This window comes from Hydra vulgaris, chromosome 03 (genome assembly GCF_038396675.1).
Source record: "Hydra vulgaris chromosome 03, alternate assembly HydraT2T_AEP".
NCBI lineage: Eukaryota > Metazoa > Cnidaria > Hydrozoa > Anthoathecata > Hydridae > Hydra > Hydra vulgaris.
This window is the reverse complement of record NC_088922.1, coordinates 45,064,504-45,083,652: the sequence shown is the minus strand read 5'-3', so window position 1 is coordinate 45,083,652 and position 19,149 is coordinate 45,064,504. Positions and strand designations below refer to the sequence as shown.

Genomic DNA, 19,149 nt, shown 5'->3' with positions numbered 1-19,149 from the left:
TCTATAATGTTGATTGTTAATATAATTTGCTAATATAATATCAATTCAATTTAACTCACTCACTTTAACATGTCAACTAAAAAAACAAAAGCATACAAAGAAGACGATATATTAGCCGCATTAACTGATATAAAAGAAAAAAAAATCACTAAGAAAAGCTGCATTCAAACATGGCGTTCCAGTCTAAACGCTCAAAGATCGCAAAAATAACAACAACATAGGCTTCCACGGCTCAGGTACAACAACGGTACTCTCAAATGAAACAGAAAGATTGATGGTGCATGCGTTCAAGTTACTTGATGACTGGGGTAATGGTTTAACCCAAAATAAAATCTTAGAATTTATGTGCGGCTTCCTTAAACGCGAAAATCAATTGCATTTATTCAAAAATGGCAAGCCTGGTAAAGACTGGTTTTTTTCCTTTATGAAGAGATGGTCAAAAAAAATTTTAACAAGAAAAGCGGATAACTTAGCATCTAAAAGAGCCGCTTCTTGTACGCCAGAAATAATTGATCGTTATTTCCAATGCGTCGCCGAGCAATATCAACAGACGGGTATAACTTCTGGGTCGCATATTTGGAATTGTGATGAAAAAGGTTTTTCGGGTATTCAAGGCAAAGCAGCCGTAGTGTGTCGAAAAGGGACAAGACATGTGTTTAAACTTACTGATAACAATGAAAAAATTATTTATACTGTAAACAATTGCTGCAACTCTGATGGGCATTTTGCACCACCATTTGTGGTATACAAAGCCATAAGAAACTTTCGTCATGACTGGGCAAGAGATGGTCCAGTTGGCACCAAATACTCAATTTCAAAATCAGGCTGTATGGAGCACGATACGTTTATTGAATGGCTGAAAGAAGTATTTATACCCGAAACTGAGCAAATTGGTGGTATTCATACTTTATTATTAGATGGGCATACAACTCACATAACTTTGGAAGCGATATTGCTGTGCAAAAAATACAATATAATCTTGATTTGTCTACCAGAGCATTCTTCACATATTCTACAACCATTTGATAGATGTGTCTATTTTCATGTCAAACAAGCATGGAAAATTCTTTCAAAGTATTGTAAAGACTCAAAATGTAAGAATTTAGATAAAAAAAATCTTTCACCGTTGCTCAAACTGCTGTACAAGAAAGGAAAATGTTTTACTGGCTTGCATGCAAGCGTTGGTTTCCAGTACACTGGCTCATTTCCACTTAATAAAAACAACATAAATCATAAGGCATTAGCAATCACACAAACGTTAAATCCACCTTCATTAACTTTAGCAGCCTCCACAGCACCTACACCATTTTGCTCAGACACAGCTTCATCATCTTCAACAGCCGCTGCAGCACCTACTCCAACTACACACCGATTACCATCTTTCTCAACTACACCAGCTTCAAGTTTTGATAGGTATCAAGCATGTGTTGAGCATTGCAAAAACAGTATCAAGATAGAGTTGAAGCAGTTTTTTCAAGCCAGGAATCAATCGTATGTTAAGTTAAAAAAAATGATTGGAAAAAAGTTAATTTTTAAAAAGTTCAATGTTTTCTCAAAGTGTACGATTTAATTAGAATGTCGCCTAAAATCGCACAATTTTTTTTTCTTTACATTTAATATTTTCGATAATTTTATTATTATTTTTTTAACATAAATTTATATTATCTTATCTAGTTTTTTATTGCCTATCTAATAAAAAAAAAAAGAAAAATAAAAAAGTTATTTAATTTTTATTGATAAGTGTGGTTTTATTGATAAGGCGGTTTGACCCAGTTTTACTCTATCTTTTTTTGTTATGATAGAAATTTTCCATAAAAGTTGAAATTTTGAACCTCAAACTTACTCATTTTTGATACTTCACCCCTTCCCGCCACCATCGCCCCCATTATAAAATTAAAAAAAATGTGAAACTGATCGAAATTTGTTTTTATTGATTTTAGTGATTGCTTTTTATATTCTTAGTTACTTTTATTGCGAGATTTTTTGGTGTCAAACATATTTTGAATTTCACAGTATCTCGTATGAGATATCAATTTCAATAAACCTTCGTTTAATTGATTGGTTTAATCATAATTTAATAAAATTACAAAAAAATGAATGATTTTTAGCGTTTCAGAATTAGTTTAGCATTAATAAAATTATATCAGTTAAAGGTTTTTAACTTTTAGGCTTCTTTAAGCCGTTTTTATAACTGTCTGTTTTCCATCATTCTCTTTATATTTTTGTTCTTCAAAGTGTACTTACTCTTAGTCCGTAGGTAAAGATTCAAATATCTTTAGAAATTGGAACGTAAATCAAGTGTTCATCTTGAAATATTTATATATGTATATATATATATATATATATATATATATATATATATATATATATATATATATATATATATGAATTTACATATATATGTTGTATATCTATAAAAATATAAACCGATATTAAAAAACATAAAAAATGGATAACGATAAAGTAATTACGATGGGAATGCTTAGAAAACTCAGGCCATTACAAGGAGATACAATTTTCAAATGTTTTAAGCAAAGTTTGCTCAGTGATCTTGAAAAAGTTGATAACTTAGCCAAAGACATTGAAGAAATAAAACGTGGGCTTACTTTTGTTGGTGATCAAATGGAGACAAAAGTGAGCAAGGTTGATAGCAAAATGGCAGAAATTAAAGAAATTATTGTGGGTATTAAATCATTCCACGGAAAATTAAGCAACGATTCAAATAAAAATAAAATAAAAACAGTCGATCTTGAGGATCGAAACCGACGTAACAATCTAAGAATTGTCGGAATCAAAGAAGCAAATAACGAAACTTTTAATGATGTTTTAAAAAAAGTAAGCTTACTATTTAAGGAAGAACTTGAAATTGCGGATCCAGTTGTTATAGAAAGAGCACATCGTGTCGGTAAATTTAATGGTAAGCCTAGAACTATTGTCTGCAAAATATTAAACTGGCAGGACAAGGAAAACATCTTATATAACGCTTGTAAACTCAAGGAAAAAAACATATTTATCAACGAAGACTATAGCGATGAAACAATGCGAATTCGTAAAGAGCTTTTTGTCCAAGCAAAAATACATCGTGGTAACGGAAAATACGCGAAAGTCATATATAATCGATTAGTGGTAAGAGAAATGAAAAACGAGAACGAGGGTGTTAAAAGCAAGTAATTTATCTATTTACGTTTAAATTATTTTATTAATTACTAAATTAAGGACTTTATTAAGGATTATATTAACAATGAATATACCGTAAAATGAGGTGACTTTGGCCTGGTAGGTGACTTTGGCTAATTTATAAAAAATAGTTTTAACTTTTAAAAACTACTTTGTACTCCTGCAACTGCTTCCAAATTTAGTTTTATCACAAAAGTAAAGTTATTCTGTTTATTTATTACTTAGATTAATTGTAGTTTGCGGAACTATTGATATAATTTTTTCTTTGTTTATTAGAGTCTATAAAAATTGTTAAATTTATATGCTGCAAAATTGTGAGTTGGCTGAAACTGCTGTTAATATTTGAGTTTGTTGTGATGTTATAACTAATAGTAAATTTAAATAGGATGAGTTTTGTACAACATTTGCTAAATTTATAACTCTTCTAATTAAAATTAACTTTAAGTAAAGTTTATGGGGTGGCTTTGGCCACAACTTGGGGTAACTTTACCCTAAGTGAAAAAATGTAATTATTTGATTTTCAATATTATATTTTTGATTTATTTTTCAGAAAATGTTGTCTATAGATATATTTTTATTTATTTAACTTTTAATTTTTGTTTTTAGGACAAAATAATAATTAATGATCATATTTATATCAAAGAAACCATGCCAAGAACATATAAACGTGTTGCTGGGAGTCGTGATTATAATCAATACACCCAGGAAACATTAACCAAATGTTTAAAAGAAATTATAAGTGGTAGTTTAACACAAACAGATGCTTGCTTGACCTTTAAAATTCCTCTATCAACAATAAAAAATAAACTGAAAGGTATACATAATAAAAAACCAGGCGGTTGCACAATATTTAGTGAAATTGAAGAAGAATTTTTTGCAAACTATGTTATAACTATGTCTTCTTTTGGATTCTCAGTTGACTGTTATGATTTACAAAGTATTGTGAAGTCTTATGCAGACCGTAAAGGAATGTTTATTAGGCAATTTGCAGGAAATATGCCTGGTGTTGAATGGGTAAAATCATTCCAAAAAATCATTTAAACAGTTAAGTGTTAGATTTGCAAGTAATATTAAAAGAAAGAGGGCAGAAGTAGGTACTGTTGTTATTAATAACTTTTTTGATAATATCACTCCTGAACTGGCAGGGGTTCCTCCATCAAACATTTGGAATTACGATGAAACTAATTTAACCGATGACCCTGGTAATAAACCAGTAATAACAAAGCGAGGATCAAAATATCCTGAGAGGATAATTAATTCAGCTAAGTCTGCTACATCTTTGATGTATTGTGGTAACGCAGAAGGGCATATCCTTTCTCCATATATTGTATATAAAGCAGATTCGATGTGGACAACTTGGACAGAAAATGGACCAAAAGGAGCACGTTATAACAGCTCAAAGAGTGGATGGTTTGACTCCAGTTGTTTTACAGATTGGTTTGAATCTTTATTGTTACCTGAACTAAAAAAAACTTCTGGAAAACATGTTCTAATTGGAGACAATTTGTCGTCACATATAAATACATATGTACTGTCTTTGTGTAAAGAAAACAATATCAAGTTTATTGCACTTCCTCCTAATTCCACGCATTTAATGCAGCCATTGGATGTTGCATATTTTTGACCAATGAAAGCTCAGTGAAGAACAATATGAACAACTTGGAAGGAAAGTGGCAAAAGACGTAAAGCTCCTTTCCTTCCAAAAGACCAGTTTCCAGCATTGCTTAAATGTCTCATGAAAAAAACTAAAGAACCTGGTTGTGAAAGTATGAAGGCAGGCTTCAGAGAAATTGGATTATACCCACTTGATCGAAAACAGGTGCTAGATAGACTTCCTAAAAGAACATTTACAAATAAAGATGTCACAGTAGAAATTGGTTCTCTTGTCAGTGACACAGTAGAAATTGGTTCTCTTGTCATCAATTGATGTAGTTAATATGCAAGCAGCTATAAATACAAATAAGACAAGAAAAAAATGACTGTTGTAAAAAAAACCAAGGTATCCACTCTTGAACAGCAAATAGTAACAGATAATCTATTGAATAACTCTAGCACTGATAGTTTGATGATTGGTGCATAGGTTTTTGTATTTGAGATACTAAAAAGGTTTCTCATTTATTGCTTAAATAAATTTGCAAGTTAGTTTCAAGCTGTTGTTTTTATTATTTTTTTGCCTTAACAACATATCATCTAATATCCATGTATCTGTGAATATGTAAACCATGGAATGATTAATAATTTTAATCAATAATTATAATTTCCTTTTAGGTAGCCAAAGTCACCACCAGTATAGGGGTGACTTCGACTCACCTTTGAAATTAAAAAAAGAGGGTCAAAGATATAATTTTTTTCTTTTTTATTTTAATTATTTATTTCTTTGGCATCATGCACATCTGATGCAATTTATATCAACATATTAATCATCTTTAATTAAGTTTTGAAAAAAAAAAAGATTTTAAATTTGGCCAAAGTCACCTCATATCACGGTATCTAAAACAATGCAAAACAATGAATCTAATTTGACAAAATTAATATCACCTATTTTCGAAATTTTAAAATATAACAAAAATGATTATAGTTTTTTGACTGAAATAGATATTAACTGCTTAAATAATGAATATTATAAACCAGAAAAATTTACGAGAGAAAACGTAACAAAGATTTAAACATTTTAATTATTAATATACGGTCAATGAACAAAAATTTTGAATCATTTAAACATTTTTATTATTCTTTAAATTATCTTTTTGATGTAATGCGTATATCAGAAACTTGGGAAGATGCAAATTCGCCCATGCCCGAAAATTCCCTTTACAACTTAGATTCATATAAAATGATAAGTCAACCACGTGTAATTAGTCTGGTCGCTACATGTAAAAAAAATAAATAAAACTAAACATTTTGAGTGGACATTCTAATTTTTGTATAGATTTGTTCCATATAACTTAAGAAGTTTAAAAATCTTTACGTGCCGCTTGGAAAATGCTTATAACTTTAGTTAGAGACAAAAATAGATGCAACTTATTCAGAAGATTTCAAGTATAAAATATCCGCCATGTTGTTTATAAATCGAATACCGCAAAGCATTAATTTAGTTTTTATAAATTATTGACAGGGGGTTAAAAATTTATAAAATTAAATGTTTTAAAAATAGTTACTCAAATCAATGTAATTAAAATTTCATAAACCTAATTTAAAAACAAATTTGTGTGTATTTGCTTCTTAATATTGTATTAAAGTTATAAAATACTTTTAATTTAATAAATCTAAAAAAGAAAATTTGTTCCCGTTCTTTGTTTATGAAAAAAACTGTTTTTCAAAAACTGTTTACTAAATAAATGAGTTTTATTTATTATTATTAAAGTAAATAATAACGAATAGCAAAAAATCGCAGCATCTCAATATAGTTCCTAAAAAAGAAATTAAAAATGCTTGCATACTTCATCAAAGAGAAGTCGGTCATAATAATAACAAACTGCATGGTTTTACAGAAAATGCGCTTGCGAAAGTGAAGAATGCTTGGTAAGTCACAAATTAAATGTCCAACTCAATTTGTTTATTTATATACTGCTTAAAACAATGGTACGGAAAAAATAATAAATAGCATGGTTTTGATAATAATACTTTTTTTTACTTAAAAAATATTGCAGGAAAAGTCAATGAGAGTGTAGTCGTTGATGATGCATCCTCATGCATCATCGAAAAGAGATAGATCACGTAAATTAAAAAACCCTTGGGTGGGAAATGCAAACAAAGAAAATTACCCTCAGTTTTCACGTTATTTATTGTTTTATGTACTAGTTCAAAGTTAAAATAATTTCCTGTTTTAGGAAAAATTATTGCGGATGAAGAATGTTGCATTTACTATCGCAAAAAGACTAATAAAGATAAGAACGGAGTGAAATGCTTATAAAATGCGTAACGGAAAGTGCAGCAAACATGTTAAAAGAAAACGCTGGCATCCCTCGACTCATAGCTAGTATATCGGGCACAGAATACTCCAAAATATTTTGTTCGGATTTCAACAAGTTTTAGTTTTAAAAATAGCTTCAAATTAAATCTTTATAAATTATTATCTTTTTGAAAACAAGGATGGAAGAACGAGCGGTACATTTAACAAAGTTCCATCTGATCAATCCATTGAACGAGCAATTAATCTTGATCAGAAATGCTAAGGGGGAATAAAAGGTTATAGTACGTCTGAAGGAACCATTCAACGCAGGATACTTACAAATCATACTGTTTCAAAATGTATTTCAATTTAAAAAAATGACATGGGTATCACAACCAAAAAACAAACACCAAAAGATCTAAAACCATTAAGAAAATATTTCCACAACGGATGTGTAGAGAGAGCTTTGATACTAATAACAAATTGGGGTCCTTTTGAGAAAGAGATTCTTTGGTAAATATTTGTTCTGAAATAGAAACATCTGATGAGTTAAAAGAAAATTTATTGAATGCACAACCCATCGGGGAGGCAGAGTTCCAAAGGTTCTTTAGAGAACGCATTCAATTTTCAACAGTTTCTTTTTACGTTCCAATCAAAATGTGTCCTCTGCAAACATTTAACAATTGAAAATTGAACATATACTTAAATAATATATACTAATAACAAATTGGGGTCCTTTTGAGAAAGAGATTCTTTGGTAAATATTTGTTCTGAAATAGAAACATCTGATGAGTTAAAAGAAAATTTATTGAATGCACAACCCATCGGGGAGGCAGAGTTCCAAAGGTTCTTTAGAGAACGCATTCAATTTTCAACAGTTTCTTTTTACGTTCCAATCAAAATGTGTCCTCTGCAAACATTTAACAATTGAAAATTGAAAATAATTTATTACCTTATAGAGAAATCATTCACAATCTCAGCCGAACGAAGCATGTTTGGGAGATTGCTAGTTATTGCAAGAATTAGAGAAGGTCTAATTTTGAAACAAATACTATGTTATTCTTTAAGTCCTATCCAATGGGCGTTGGGGTTACCTGATGGTAGCCTCGTCAAAACAATCAAGATGAACCTTCTTCGTAAGTTAATTTACTAGTGTTACTATAGGTATTGATAAATCCTCTTATTCAATTAGCAGTTTAACTTGAAATAGTTGCCGTTAGCCGAAATTATTTGTTTGTTAAAAACATATTAGTCATTCTAAAATAATTAATAAATACTACCTAAATACTAAATTTTAGTATTTAGGTAACATTTTCAGTATAAGTTTAGTAATTTTAGCAACTTTTAGGAGCCATAGGAACTCCAGAGGAAGTTGTATCACTGCACACAAGTCACGAAGAGGCTGATACAAAAGTATTCTTGTGCTCTAAGCACGCTGCATATATATATATATATATATATATATATATATATATATATATATATATATATATATATATATATATATATATTATGTGCATATATATATATATATATATATATATATATATATATATATATATATATATATATATATATGCATATATATAGATATATATATATACGTTTGACATAAATATGTAATTTTTAGTTTGATAAAAAATTATATATCAACGTGACGTCATCAGTACTAAATAAAGGCCCAAATTTGACCCTGTAAGCACTTTTAGAATTGCTCGTAAGTTTTTTCTCAAAATGTTATTATTTATTATAAGGTTTTCTTAAGAGGATATCTAACGTTTGACGTAAATCTGTATTTTTTACTTTGATAAAAAAAATATATATTAGCGTGACGTCATCAGTACCAAATAAGGGCCCAAATTTGACCCTTTAAGCACATTCAGAAAGGCACGTAAAGTTTTTCTCATTTAAGACATCAACCTTAAACTATTTAATTAGTTTTTGTAATGTCCACTTCATTTCCAAGAAAAAATTACACGTAGCGTCCAGACTAAATCAGCAAGGGGGGTGGCGTTGCAATATATATTCTTGATAAATTCGAATTCAAAAAAAAACAACACATTTTCAAAAACAAATAAACATATTGAAACTTTGTGCATTTAAGTGTTAAATACTTCTGGTGAATCGTTTTTAATCTCCTCATTGTATCGACCGCCAATGTGGTAAACAAGTTAACTTCCTTAATATCTTGAGAAATTTTGTCTCAAATGAGTAAACAAAACAAGCACGTTTTCTTCGCGGGAGATACAAATATGGACGCATTATGTTATGAAAAGTTTGCTAACATAAAAAACTTTTTCAACTTACTATTTGAATTTAATGTAATACCCACCATTTTTAAACCCACACGCATTACTAACAAATCATCTTCTGTGATTAACAATATTTTAACAAACAGTTCCCTAAATACTTAATTTGAATCAGGCCTTTTTATTGCAGACTTTTCTAATCATTTTCCGGTTTACCATATAGCACACGAAGTACTATCTAATACTGACAATAAAAAAATCTTTGTGACTTACAAAAATCTTTCTATAAAAAACCTGAATAATTAAAAAAAAAACTCCAAATAGAACGATGGGACAACGTTTATTCATCAACAGATCCTAATATTGCTTTTGATAATTTCTCAAGTACATTTCAAAATATCTTTGATAATATATGCTCAAAAATAACTACAGAAATAAAAAACAAAGGATATAAGAATCCATGGATGACAATAACTTTAATTAAAGCATCAAAAAGAAAACAAAAACTTTACGTAAAATTTTTAAAATCAAAAAATTAAGATGATGAAAAAATCTACAAAAATTATAAAAAAGTTTTTTCAACATAATATAAAAGAAGCAAAAATAAGATATTTTTCTAATCAGCTTGATAAGCATAAATTCGATATAAAAAGGACTTGGGCTGTTATAAACCAACTAACAGGAAGAGAAAAAAAGAAGCATACTTGCCTACCACAAAAATTAATTTCCGATAAAAAAATTATAACAAGTGAAACAAACATATGTCAAGAATTTAACAAATATTTTGTTAATGTAGGCCCCTCTCTTGCTTCTAACATTGCGCAACCAAATAAAACATTTAATAATTTTTTGGGTGAAAAACCCAACACTAGTATAAATAATGAAAAGATAACTAAACTTGAATTTAATAAAGCAATTATTGAACTTAAACGCAACAAGTCATGTGAATATGATGGTACTTCCAGTAATGTAGCTATTTATGTTATGGACAGCATTTGTAAGCCATTATTTTATTTAATATCATCTTCATTTGTAAATAGTATATTCCCTGACAAACTTAAATTAGCCAAAATTAATCCCATTCTCAAAAAAGGTGATTGCAATAATATTTCTAACTACCGACCTATTTCTCTACTCCCAGTTTTTTCAAAAGTATATGAGAGAGTAATTTATAATAGAGTTATTAAGTACTTTACATTAAACAATTTATTATACAAAAATCAGTTTGGATTTCAAAGTAATTGCTCTACTGAACATGCTATTATTAAACTTGCTGACAAAATATACAAGTCGTTTGATAGTGATGAACTGGTATTAGGAATTTTTATTGATCTTTCCAAGGCCTTTGATACAGTTGATCACAGTATTTTACTTTCCAAGCTAAAATATTACGGCATAATAGGCTCAACATTTAAGTGGATTCAAAGCTACTTGTCTAACAGAAAGCAATTTGTACTACTAGAAAAGTCAGGAGCCCTTGATATTACGTGTGGAGTTCCTTAGGGTTCAATCCTAGGTCCATTATTGTTTTTAATATATATTAACGATATGCATAAAGCTTCCCAAAAAATATCTACAATTATGTATGCTGACGATACAAATTTATTTTTTAATCATCCTGATGCAAAGACTTTGTTTGAAACTATGAATATTGAACTCAAAAATTTTAACCTCTGGTTTAAAGCAAATAAATTATCCCTAAATTGTAAAAAAACTAGCTTTACTCTATTTCATAAAAAAAAAACAATTAATTAATCTTCCGTTAAAGCTGCCTAAACTGTTTATTAATAAAAATCAAAATAAACATGAAAAATACACAAAATTTTTGGGAGTACTTTTTGATGAAAATTTGTCATGGAGAAACCATATTGGTCTTCTTGAAACAAAGGTGTCCTCTGTAAAAGGTGTTTTGTATAAGTCAAGACCTTTTCTCGATAGTAAATCACGTAATATGCTTTACTTTAGTCTTGTACATAGTCAGCTTTTGTATGCAAATACTGTATGGGCCAGCACCCATAAAACCAAATTGCTAAAATTGCAAAGTCTGCAAAACCATGCATGCAAAGCAGTTAATTATTTAAATAGGTTAGTAAACCCGGCCCCAGTGATGAAAAGCATTATGGTTCTAGATATTGAGAAACTTAACACATTACAGATATTAATTTTTATGTATAAATATAAAAACAATCTTCTACCAAGCGTTTTTTCAGATAACTTTCTTATATCATTTTCTGAAAAATATACTCTGCGTTCAAATACCAGGAACGACTATCAACTAGGAAATATTAAATCACAGCAGTCAAGTTTTCTAATTACAAACCGAGGTCCATCAATACGGAATCGTTTCCAAAATAAAAATATTAAAGACTTATAAAGCATTTCATCTTTTAAACAACAAACTAAAATGCACCTCCTTAATTCCTGACATATATATTATAGTTTACAGTATTTGCTTTCAGATTTTTTTGTATTTTTTCTTTTTATTTATTTTTTTCTTCTTCTTATGTGTTTTAAAATTATTAAATTTTTTATTTTTTTTCAAAAATTGAAGTGTTTTTTTATTTTTATTTCAATGAGTGACTAAAGGGGCTCTATGAAAAGGTTGTTATGATAAACGCATCATCCTTGCCTTACCTTATTAGGCTAGAGCCGGCGTCGAACCCGGGATCTCTGGGTTTTTAGCCAGAACTCTCACCACTGCGCCAAGGCTGTTAAATAACTTATAATATATATTATAAAAAAATATGTATAACTTTAATAATGATTCCAAAATTGCATTCTCTGGAACAATACTAACTTCATTAAATTTGGTAAGAATCCTAGGTGTCAACCTAGATTTAACATTCTCCTTATATCTACATATAAACAACACTATTAAATCCTACAACTACAATACTTGTGTTCTTCACCACATACTTCAATGTCTCATTAAAAAAGCAGCTGACACAATTGCTTGCAGCATTGTTAACTCTCAACTTTACTTTTGTAACAGTCTTTTATCAGATTCTTACAAAAAAAAATCTTAAAAAAATAAGTAAAATCTTTAATTGTTGTAGAAAAACCAAATGGATAATTCAAAAAATCAAAACATTCAAACTTTGATTGCAAAAATGTTTTAATAAAATTAATATTTACTACTAATAAAAAACAAAATAATCTTTGATTAAAAGATATTTCTTTGCAAAATTTTCTATTTTTTAATATTTATTCTAGAGTTTTATTATAAAACTAAATCTTTTGAAAATATAATAACTATATTACGAAACATGTCAAGAATAAAAAATACCGTGTTCTATTTAAAAATATAAACTCATTTTATCTTACATGACATTCTTAAAATACCAAGTACTGAGGTATTCAATCAATAGAATACCCATCATATTTTCTTAAAAATAAAAAAGTCTTCGTCCCAATAGTCTACCAACATTTTTCCTAAAGCTGATATCTGACATATTATGGGTTACTATTTTGTATAAAAGAACTTCTTTGGGTCGATAATTAAAGCAGTTCAAAAGAGAAACCATTTAGTATAAAAGAATTACTTTGGCTGTCTTAAAAGCTTCTGAAAAAACCCATTTTCAATAGAATTATTCATCATAGTACATCATAGAACATCATGAAGATAATGTTAAATAATCTTCAAACTTCTATGATATACTATGATGAATAATTCTATTGAAAGTGGTATTTTTTAAAGATAGCAAAAGTAATTATTTTATACTAAATGGCTTCTTTTTTGCACTGCTCTAATTACACATTTGTCTCCTTTTCAGCGTAAGTCAACTGCTTGAAAAAGCAATGTTCCATAGACTCCAAAACTTTTTGTAAAAAAATTAATGTCGTTAAAAATACCAGTATGGTTTTCGCGACAAACGCTCAACAACTCATTTATTATTAAAAACAACATAGAAAATTAGACAAGCCCTCGACAATAAACACTTTGTGTGTAGAGTGTTTATTGACTTAAGAAAAGCATTTGACTCAGTTGAGCAAGTGCTCAATCTTCCTCAACAGGCTGCAACAATAAATTATTAGAGGTATTACTTTTCCTTAACTTTCCTCTTATCTTTTTAATAGAAAGTTTTTTTCATTTAATGGTATAAATTCAGAACTAGGCAATGGTTTTAATGGTGCTCTGCAAGACTCGGTATTAGGACCATTACTTTTTATTATTATTATCAATGATTTGAATGTCTTACATTAATTTCCTACTGTTTATCACTTTGAGGATAAGACCAACTTGCTTTTAATAAAGAAATCACTTAAAAAACTCCACAAAAATATGAATCATGTGAAAAATATGATCAAGTCCAGCGCTGGCCAGAATTTTAGACGCGAGAGCCGCATATAAATAATGACGTGTGCCGAAGAGCTGCAATATATATGCTGCTATGCCAACTTCATCTTTAAAAAAAATAATTGGCAAATGCAAATTTAGATTTTTTATACATCAATATTTTGATTTTTTAAATGGAAATTGTACTTTTACAAATAAACTTAGTATGTACACAATTTTTATTTAGTATTTAGTTTTTTTTACAATAAAGAAAGTAAAAGCTATTCTTTAAATGTAAACTTGGCTACATAAAATCTGATTCCTTTTTATTCACACTAGAAAACCATTTGTAGAAAAAATTGAGAAAGCATCTCTAAATCATAGTTTTTTTTTGAATTAACACAATTACAACAACCATAAATTTCCTTGTAAAAATAAATGTAAGCAAGATCTAAAAATCTAAAGATAAAAAGGTTTCTTTGAGAAAAAAAATTATTTTAATTTATTTGAACTAAACTTGCTTTTATTTGAATTGAACCTGCTTATAACCACTTAATAGCATAAGTTACAAAAAACTGCAAAATATCAAATAATTAAATGACTACACAATTTGAACTTAATTGAAGTTCATTAAAAAATTTTAATGAACTTTAATTAAGTCCAAATTACTTTTATTTTTACAATTGAAAAATATCTTTTCAAAAATCTGGTTTCAAGATGTAGTTAATTTTCTAAGCAACTGTAACAAATATTCACTAGTTAGATTGGCACGATACTTTGATTTAACAAATTTCATAGTCGAAAATAAAGATTTACATCTATATGTTGAACCAAAAATTGAAATAAGTTTTATACTAATCCTTTTTAGTTGATGATACTTAACTTCATGAACCATTTTCCAAATATCTAATAAAGCTAGTGTTTTATGCAGCATTTGAAGATTTTGATCTTCTTGGAGATCTAGTAATTCTGTTTCAAATTGAGATGTTTCTTCAAGTATATTTTTCTGGTATTGGACAACCATCACTAATAACATTAATTAAAAAAGGGTTTACTAAAAATGCTAACGATGATTTAAGAACATACACATCTTTAAACCTGTTTTGAAAGTCTTCAAATAAATTCTGTAGTTTTTCCCAGTATGATTCAATCTTATAATCATCATACTGATTTGTAGGATTAGGATTATAAATCATCTTCTTCATTTGAAGAAAATGATTAAAAGTTTTTAAGGTAAGATCTTTCTGAAATAGAGCAAATTTTTTTTGAACTAAATAATCTGACCAAGATCAGATATATTATTTCTTTTAAAAAAACATTTAATTAGTTCTAATAGTTCTACAAACCTATAAAGAATGTCACTACTTGAAAGCCACCTTAAAGCACAGTAAAACAACAAGTCACTTGGTTTGTTAGCAAGATGCAATTTACTAATCAAACTTTTAAACTGTGTGTGATTTTTTGCACTAGATCGAATATAATTTACAATCTCCAGCACTGATTTAAAAACAATTGGAAAATTAAAATTTTTTTGCTGCTAAATGTTCTTGATGAATCACATAATGAACTGGGATAAACTCTGTATACGTAGGATCACTATTTAGTAAACCCATAAGCCCAATGTGCTTTCCAACCATTGCTGTTGCACCATCCGTAGCAACACTACAAGCTTGTTCTAAGGAGCATTGGCTTTCACCAGAACAGTGTCAAGGGCTTCCTTTAAACCAATTCCACGAGTTGGAATTGCTAATTATGGACCTAATACACCAAGGACCATTTGCGGAATTTTTTTATAAATGAAGTAAAAGATAAATGTGAGTTTATCTCTGTTGTTTCTATGTGACTTTTTGACTAATTTTCAGAAAATTGGTAGCCATTTTTAAAAATATTTTTTTATTAATTGATTAAAAAAATATAAATATTTTTAAGACTTTATCTTGGATGCTAAAATGTAAATGTTATACAATTTTTTATTTATTTGTCACTTGAAATTTAACATTTTTAAAAAAATATTTTATAGATGATAAAATTTATTTCATAAAAATAATATTTATTAGTAGGTATAAATAGTATACATAAAACAGTATGAAAAAATGTTTACAACTATATTAACTTGCAACGTGTGACTGGCTACACATCAGTGTTGTCCGTGTTTAACGGAAAAATGCAATCAGATCATTTTATGAAGTAAGTTTATGTTTATTCTACATTATCGTGTTATTAGGATATTTAAACATACTAAATATTACTTTTTATTTTATTTGGCTGAGGTAAACAGGGCTTGTGAGAAAAAAAAAAATGCTCGAAAGTTTTTAAAGTTCCAAGTTTTATCTTTTTGTTATTAGATCTTCATAATTGTTTATATTAATTATTATTTTTACTTTTATGTTTTTGTTTCGTTTTCTGTTTGTTTCGTATTCATGAATTTCAAAGTTATGTTCATTAAATTCTAAAATTGTTTGGATTTTATTCTACATTTTTTTTTTTTTTTGTATTCTTGTATTGTAACTTCATTAAATATTTTATGAAGGATAAATTTTTTACTTGGTTACATATTATTAACTTATTATTAAGTTATTATTAAATTGATAAACATTCTTATTATTGAAGTTTATTATTGATTACAATAGTTTTATTATTGAAAGACCTCCAGGAATGTAACAATTGGTACTACTGTGAATAAAAGGTATATTTACAAAAAAGTATTTTAGGAATTATAATTAGTATATTCAAACGACTATTTAAATATGTTACATTATATAAGTAATTAGCTGAAGTGTTCACAAATTTAAATGTTTTTTAATAATAATATTTCATACAAATGTTGGTGTATATATTAAAAAACTGTGTTTATCTCATTTATATTCATTAATATCCATTTATATGTTGCATGCTCAAAAACAAAAACAATTTGTAGTTTGTTTTTCAAAGTTAATAAACATCTGATACAAGGTATCAGATATACTTTGTATGAGGTTATAGCAATATGATACAAGGTATCAGAATACTATAACCTTATACAAATTTATACATACTTATTAAAAACCTTGACGTTTGTGTTAAGGTTATCTAAGTAAAACCATGATCCAAGCAGGAATCCAGAGTCCCAAAAGGGGTCCTGATCCCTGTTTGGTACTGCATTTGTATGTCACAAAAAGATTACTTCAAGTATCGTGAATTTCAAAATAGGTATCACAGATGTAATGACTTGCAAGGCTACTCAGCTTATGGTTTTTTATTAAAAAATTTGTGCTGGCAAACATAAAAAAGAATGTACAAGCAACAAATTTTTTGGTTTCATTTTACTTCTGAAAATCCTTTTGCATTTTGATTATATCTCGATTTCAAAAATTTTATTTGTTCTAATTAATTTTTTTTTTAAGACTTGGATTTTATTTACAGTATATCATTACTGTATATCATTTCAAGATATTTTCATATAACCTTCATAAAAAAGATAAGATATTCAAAATATGAAAATAATATATTTCTATTAGATTTTATAAATATTACCTGTTATAAAAATATCAATAAGATGACACCTTTCTTAATGTTATGCTTTTTTTTTTTTTTTTTTTTAAATAAATTAAGGTGTACATGTAGTTCTATTAATGTAGTTAAATTAAGGTGTACATGTAGTTCTAAGGTAAAGTTATTTTATTGGTTTAAGAATAAATTATTCTATTGGTTTAAGATTAAGTTAGGGTTAACTATTCAATCCACAACATATCTAAAACTAGGCTGTTCAACAAGCTATGCAAATTACAGTGTGTGTAGATTTATGAAATTTGAAAAATTGAATTGAAATAAAACGTTTATGATAAATTGGTAGGACAGTAGTAATTTTTTATTTTTGTTTTTAGGTATTGGCAGACTGTACTTGATGACATACTTTCCTGCAACAAAATCAAAAGAACCTTAAACTGCAAACCAATTTAAAATAATTTTCATAGCAGGATTTTCTGAGAAGAATTTTCCCTTTATTTTATTTACGAATTGAATTACTTATATTTCATAATTTCTTCAAATTATTTTTGAAGATTGTTTAATTTAAAAAATTATTTTACACATAGATTTTTAGTTTTTTATTAATTAATTTTTATTCAGAAGTACTATTATAAACGGAGTGTCCAATTTTTATGATATTTTTTCTGCAAATATCAATTTTATATTATGTTATCAATGTAAAAGTATAATCTCAAGATATAATTAAAACAATGGTAGGATGAGGTACATAAACATACGCTTTGTATTCTTATATATCAAATTCAAGATTAGCGCAAATTGTCTGTACCGATAGAAACCACTCGCAAAAACTTTTGATATTGATTGGCCTATTAAAATTTTACTGTTAATTTTACATGGTTTCCACTTACTATGAATCTAAGTGTGAAAATGTGCTAACTGGCAATCGGGAGATTTTTGAACAAAAATTAAGGCCGTGAATGGCTTCACTCCAATAAGTTATCCCTTAACTTTAAAAAACTGAAATTAATATATTAAGATCTATTCAAACCAAAATAAATAAGCTACTAAGTTTTAAATTAAGCGAGCAGAAAAGAAATATTCTTACCTCTATTAAATATATTGGAATCAAAATGAACTGTAATTTATCTTTTACATCGCATCTTCTAGTCTAAACATTGAAATTTAGCAGATCGAACGGGATGTTGGTTAAATTCTCTCATTAAGGGGTATACTCCCCCATTTTTAAATATTGACAATAAATAACAACTTTTGACATAAAATGATTAACCATAGCATAAATGTAGAAAATTAAAAAAATTGGTCAACGGTTGCTGTAGTAACCGTAAAAAACCCCCAAAATAAGCTGAATGAAACTTTGGAAACACAATTAGAATAGGTTTATGAGTGTTTTAAACAGAACAGATTTTTTAAAAAAAGGTTCTGGGCCTGAAGACTTGTGCTCTAAAGTTGACAATAGAAAAAAGTACATTTTTTGAAAAATTAAATTAGCCATACTGTTTTATTCATAAGTATTTAAAAATTCTGTTCCGTTTAAAACACAGCTTTTATAAAAAAAGGAAAATTTGTTGAAAATTTCAGATAAAACGCTCAAGCGGTTCTCTTGGAATTTTGGCCGGCATATTGAAAAACCTCAAACTGAGAAAACGCATAAAAGCTGAAAATAAAAGAATAAAGATCTACAAATATACGTAACATTATATATTGGACTATATTTAATATTAAAAACCTCGTGCTTCATATGTTTTACTTTCTTTTTCAGAGGTTTTGTCACTTTTCTTAAGTTGTTTAGCCCTTAACTTTTGACGATGCAACTTGTTATCGGGTTTTAGTTTATAGATCGACCATTTAATGCGTGTTTTATTTATGTCGTTAGAACCGTTTAGTGTATAAAAACCTGGAACCATGTTCAGTTTTTCATATATTAGGATTGAAGACTTCATCCCAATGTTAAAATTGGCAACAGCATCATAAACACCAAACTTCAGCAAAGTCAACGAGACATATTTTGTTTTTGGTATGCGATCCCAAACTTTCCCATGGAAAGACTCATTTGCATTTTGCGTTTT

General features: G+C 28.1%; 1 protein-coding gene and 1 long non-coding RNA gene across 2 annotated transcripts; both read left to right on the top strand.

Moving 5' to 3' along the window:
• Nucleotides 1-274: 274 nt before the first annotated feature.
• LOC136078709 (uncharacterized) lies at nt 275-1,570 on the top strand. Its single transcript, XM_065794498.1, has one exon. The coding sequence runs from the start codon at nt 275-277 to the stop codon at nt 1,568-1,570; it is 1,296 nt and encodes a 431-aa protein (XP_065650570.1).
• A 14,054-nt stretch (nt 1,571-15,624) lies between these two features.
• Nucleotides 15,625-17,664, top strand: LOC136078192 (uncharacterized). The gene is made up of 3 exons (XR_010637598.1): nt 15,625-15,781; nt 16,225-16,280; nt 17,458-17,664. It is a non-coding gene; the product is annotated as an uncharacterized LOC136078192 (long non-coding RNA).
• The last annotated feature ends 1,485 nt before the right edge of the window (nt 17,665-19,149 follow it).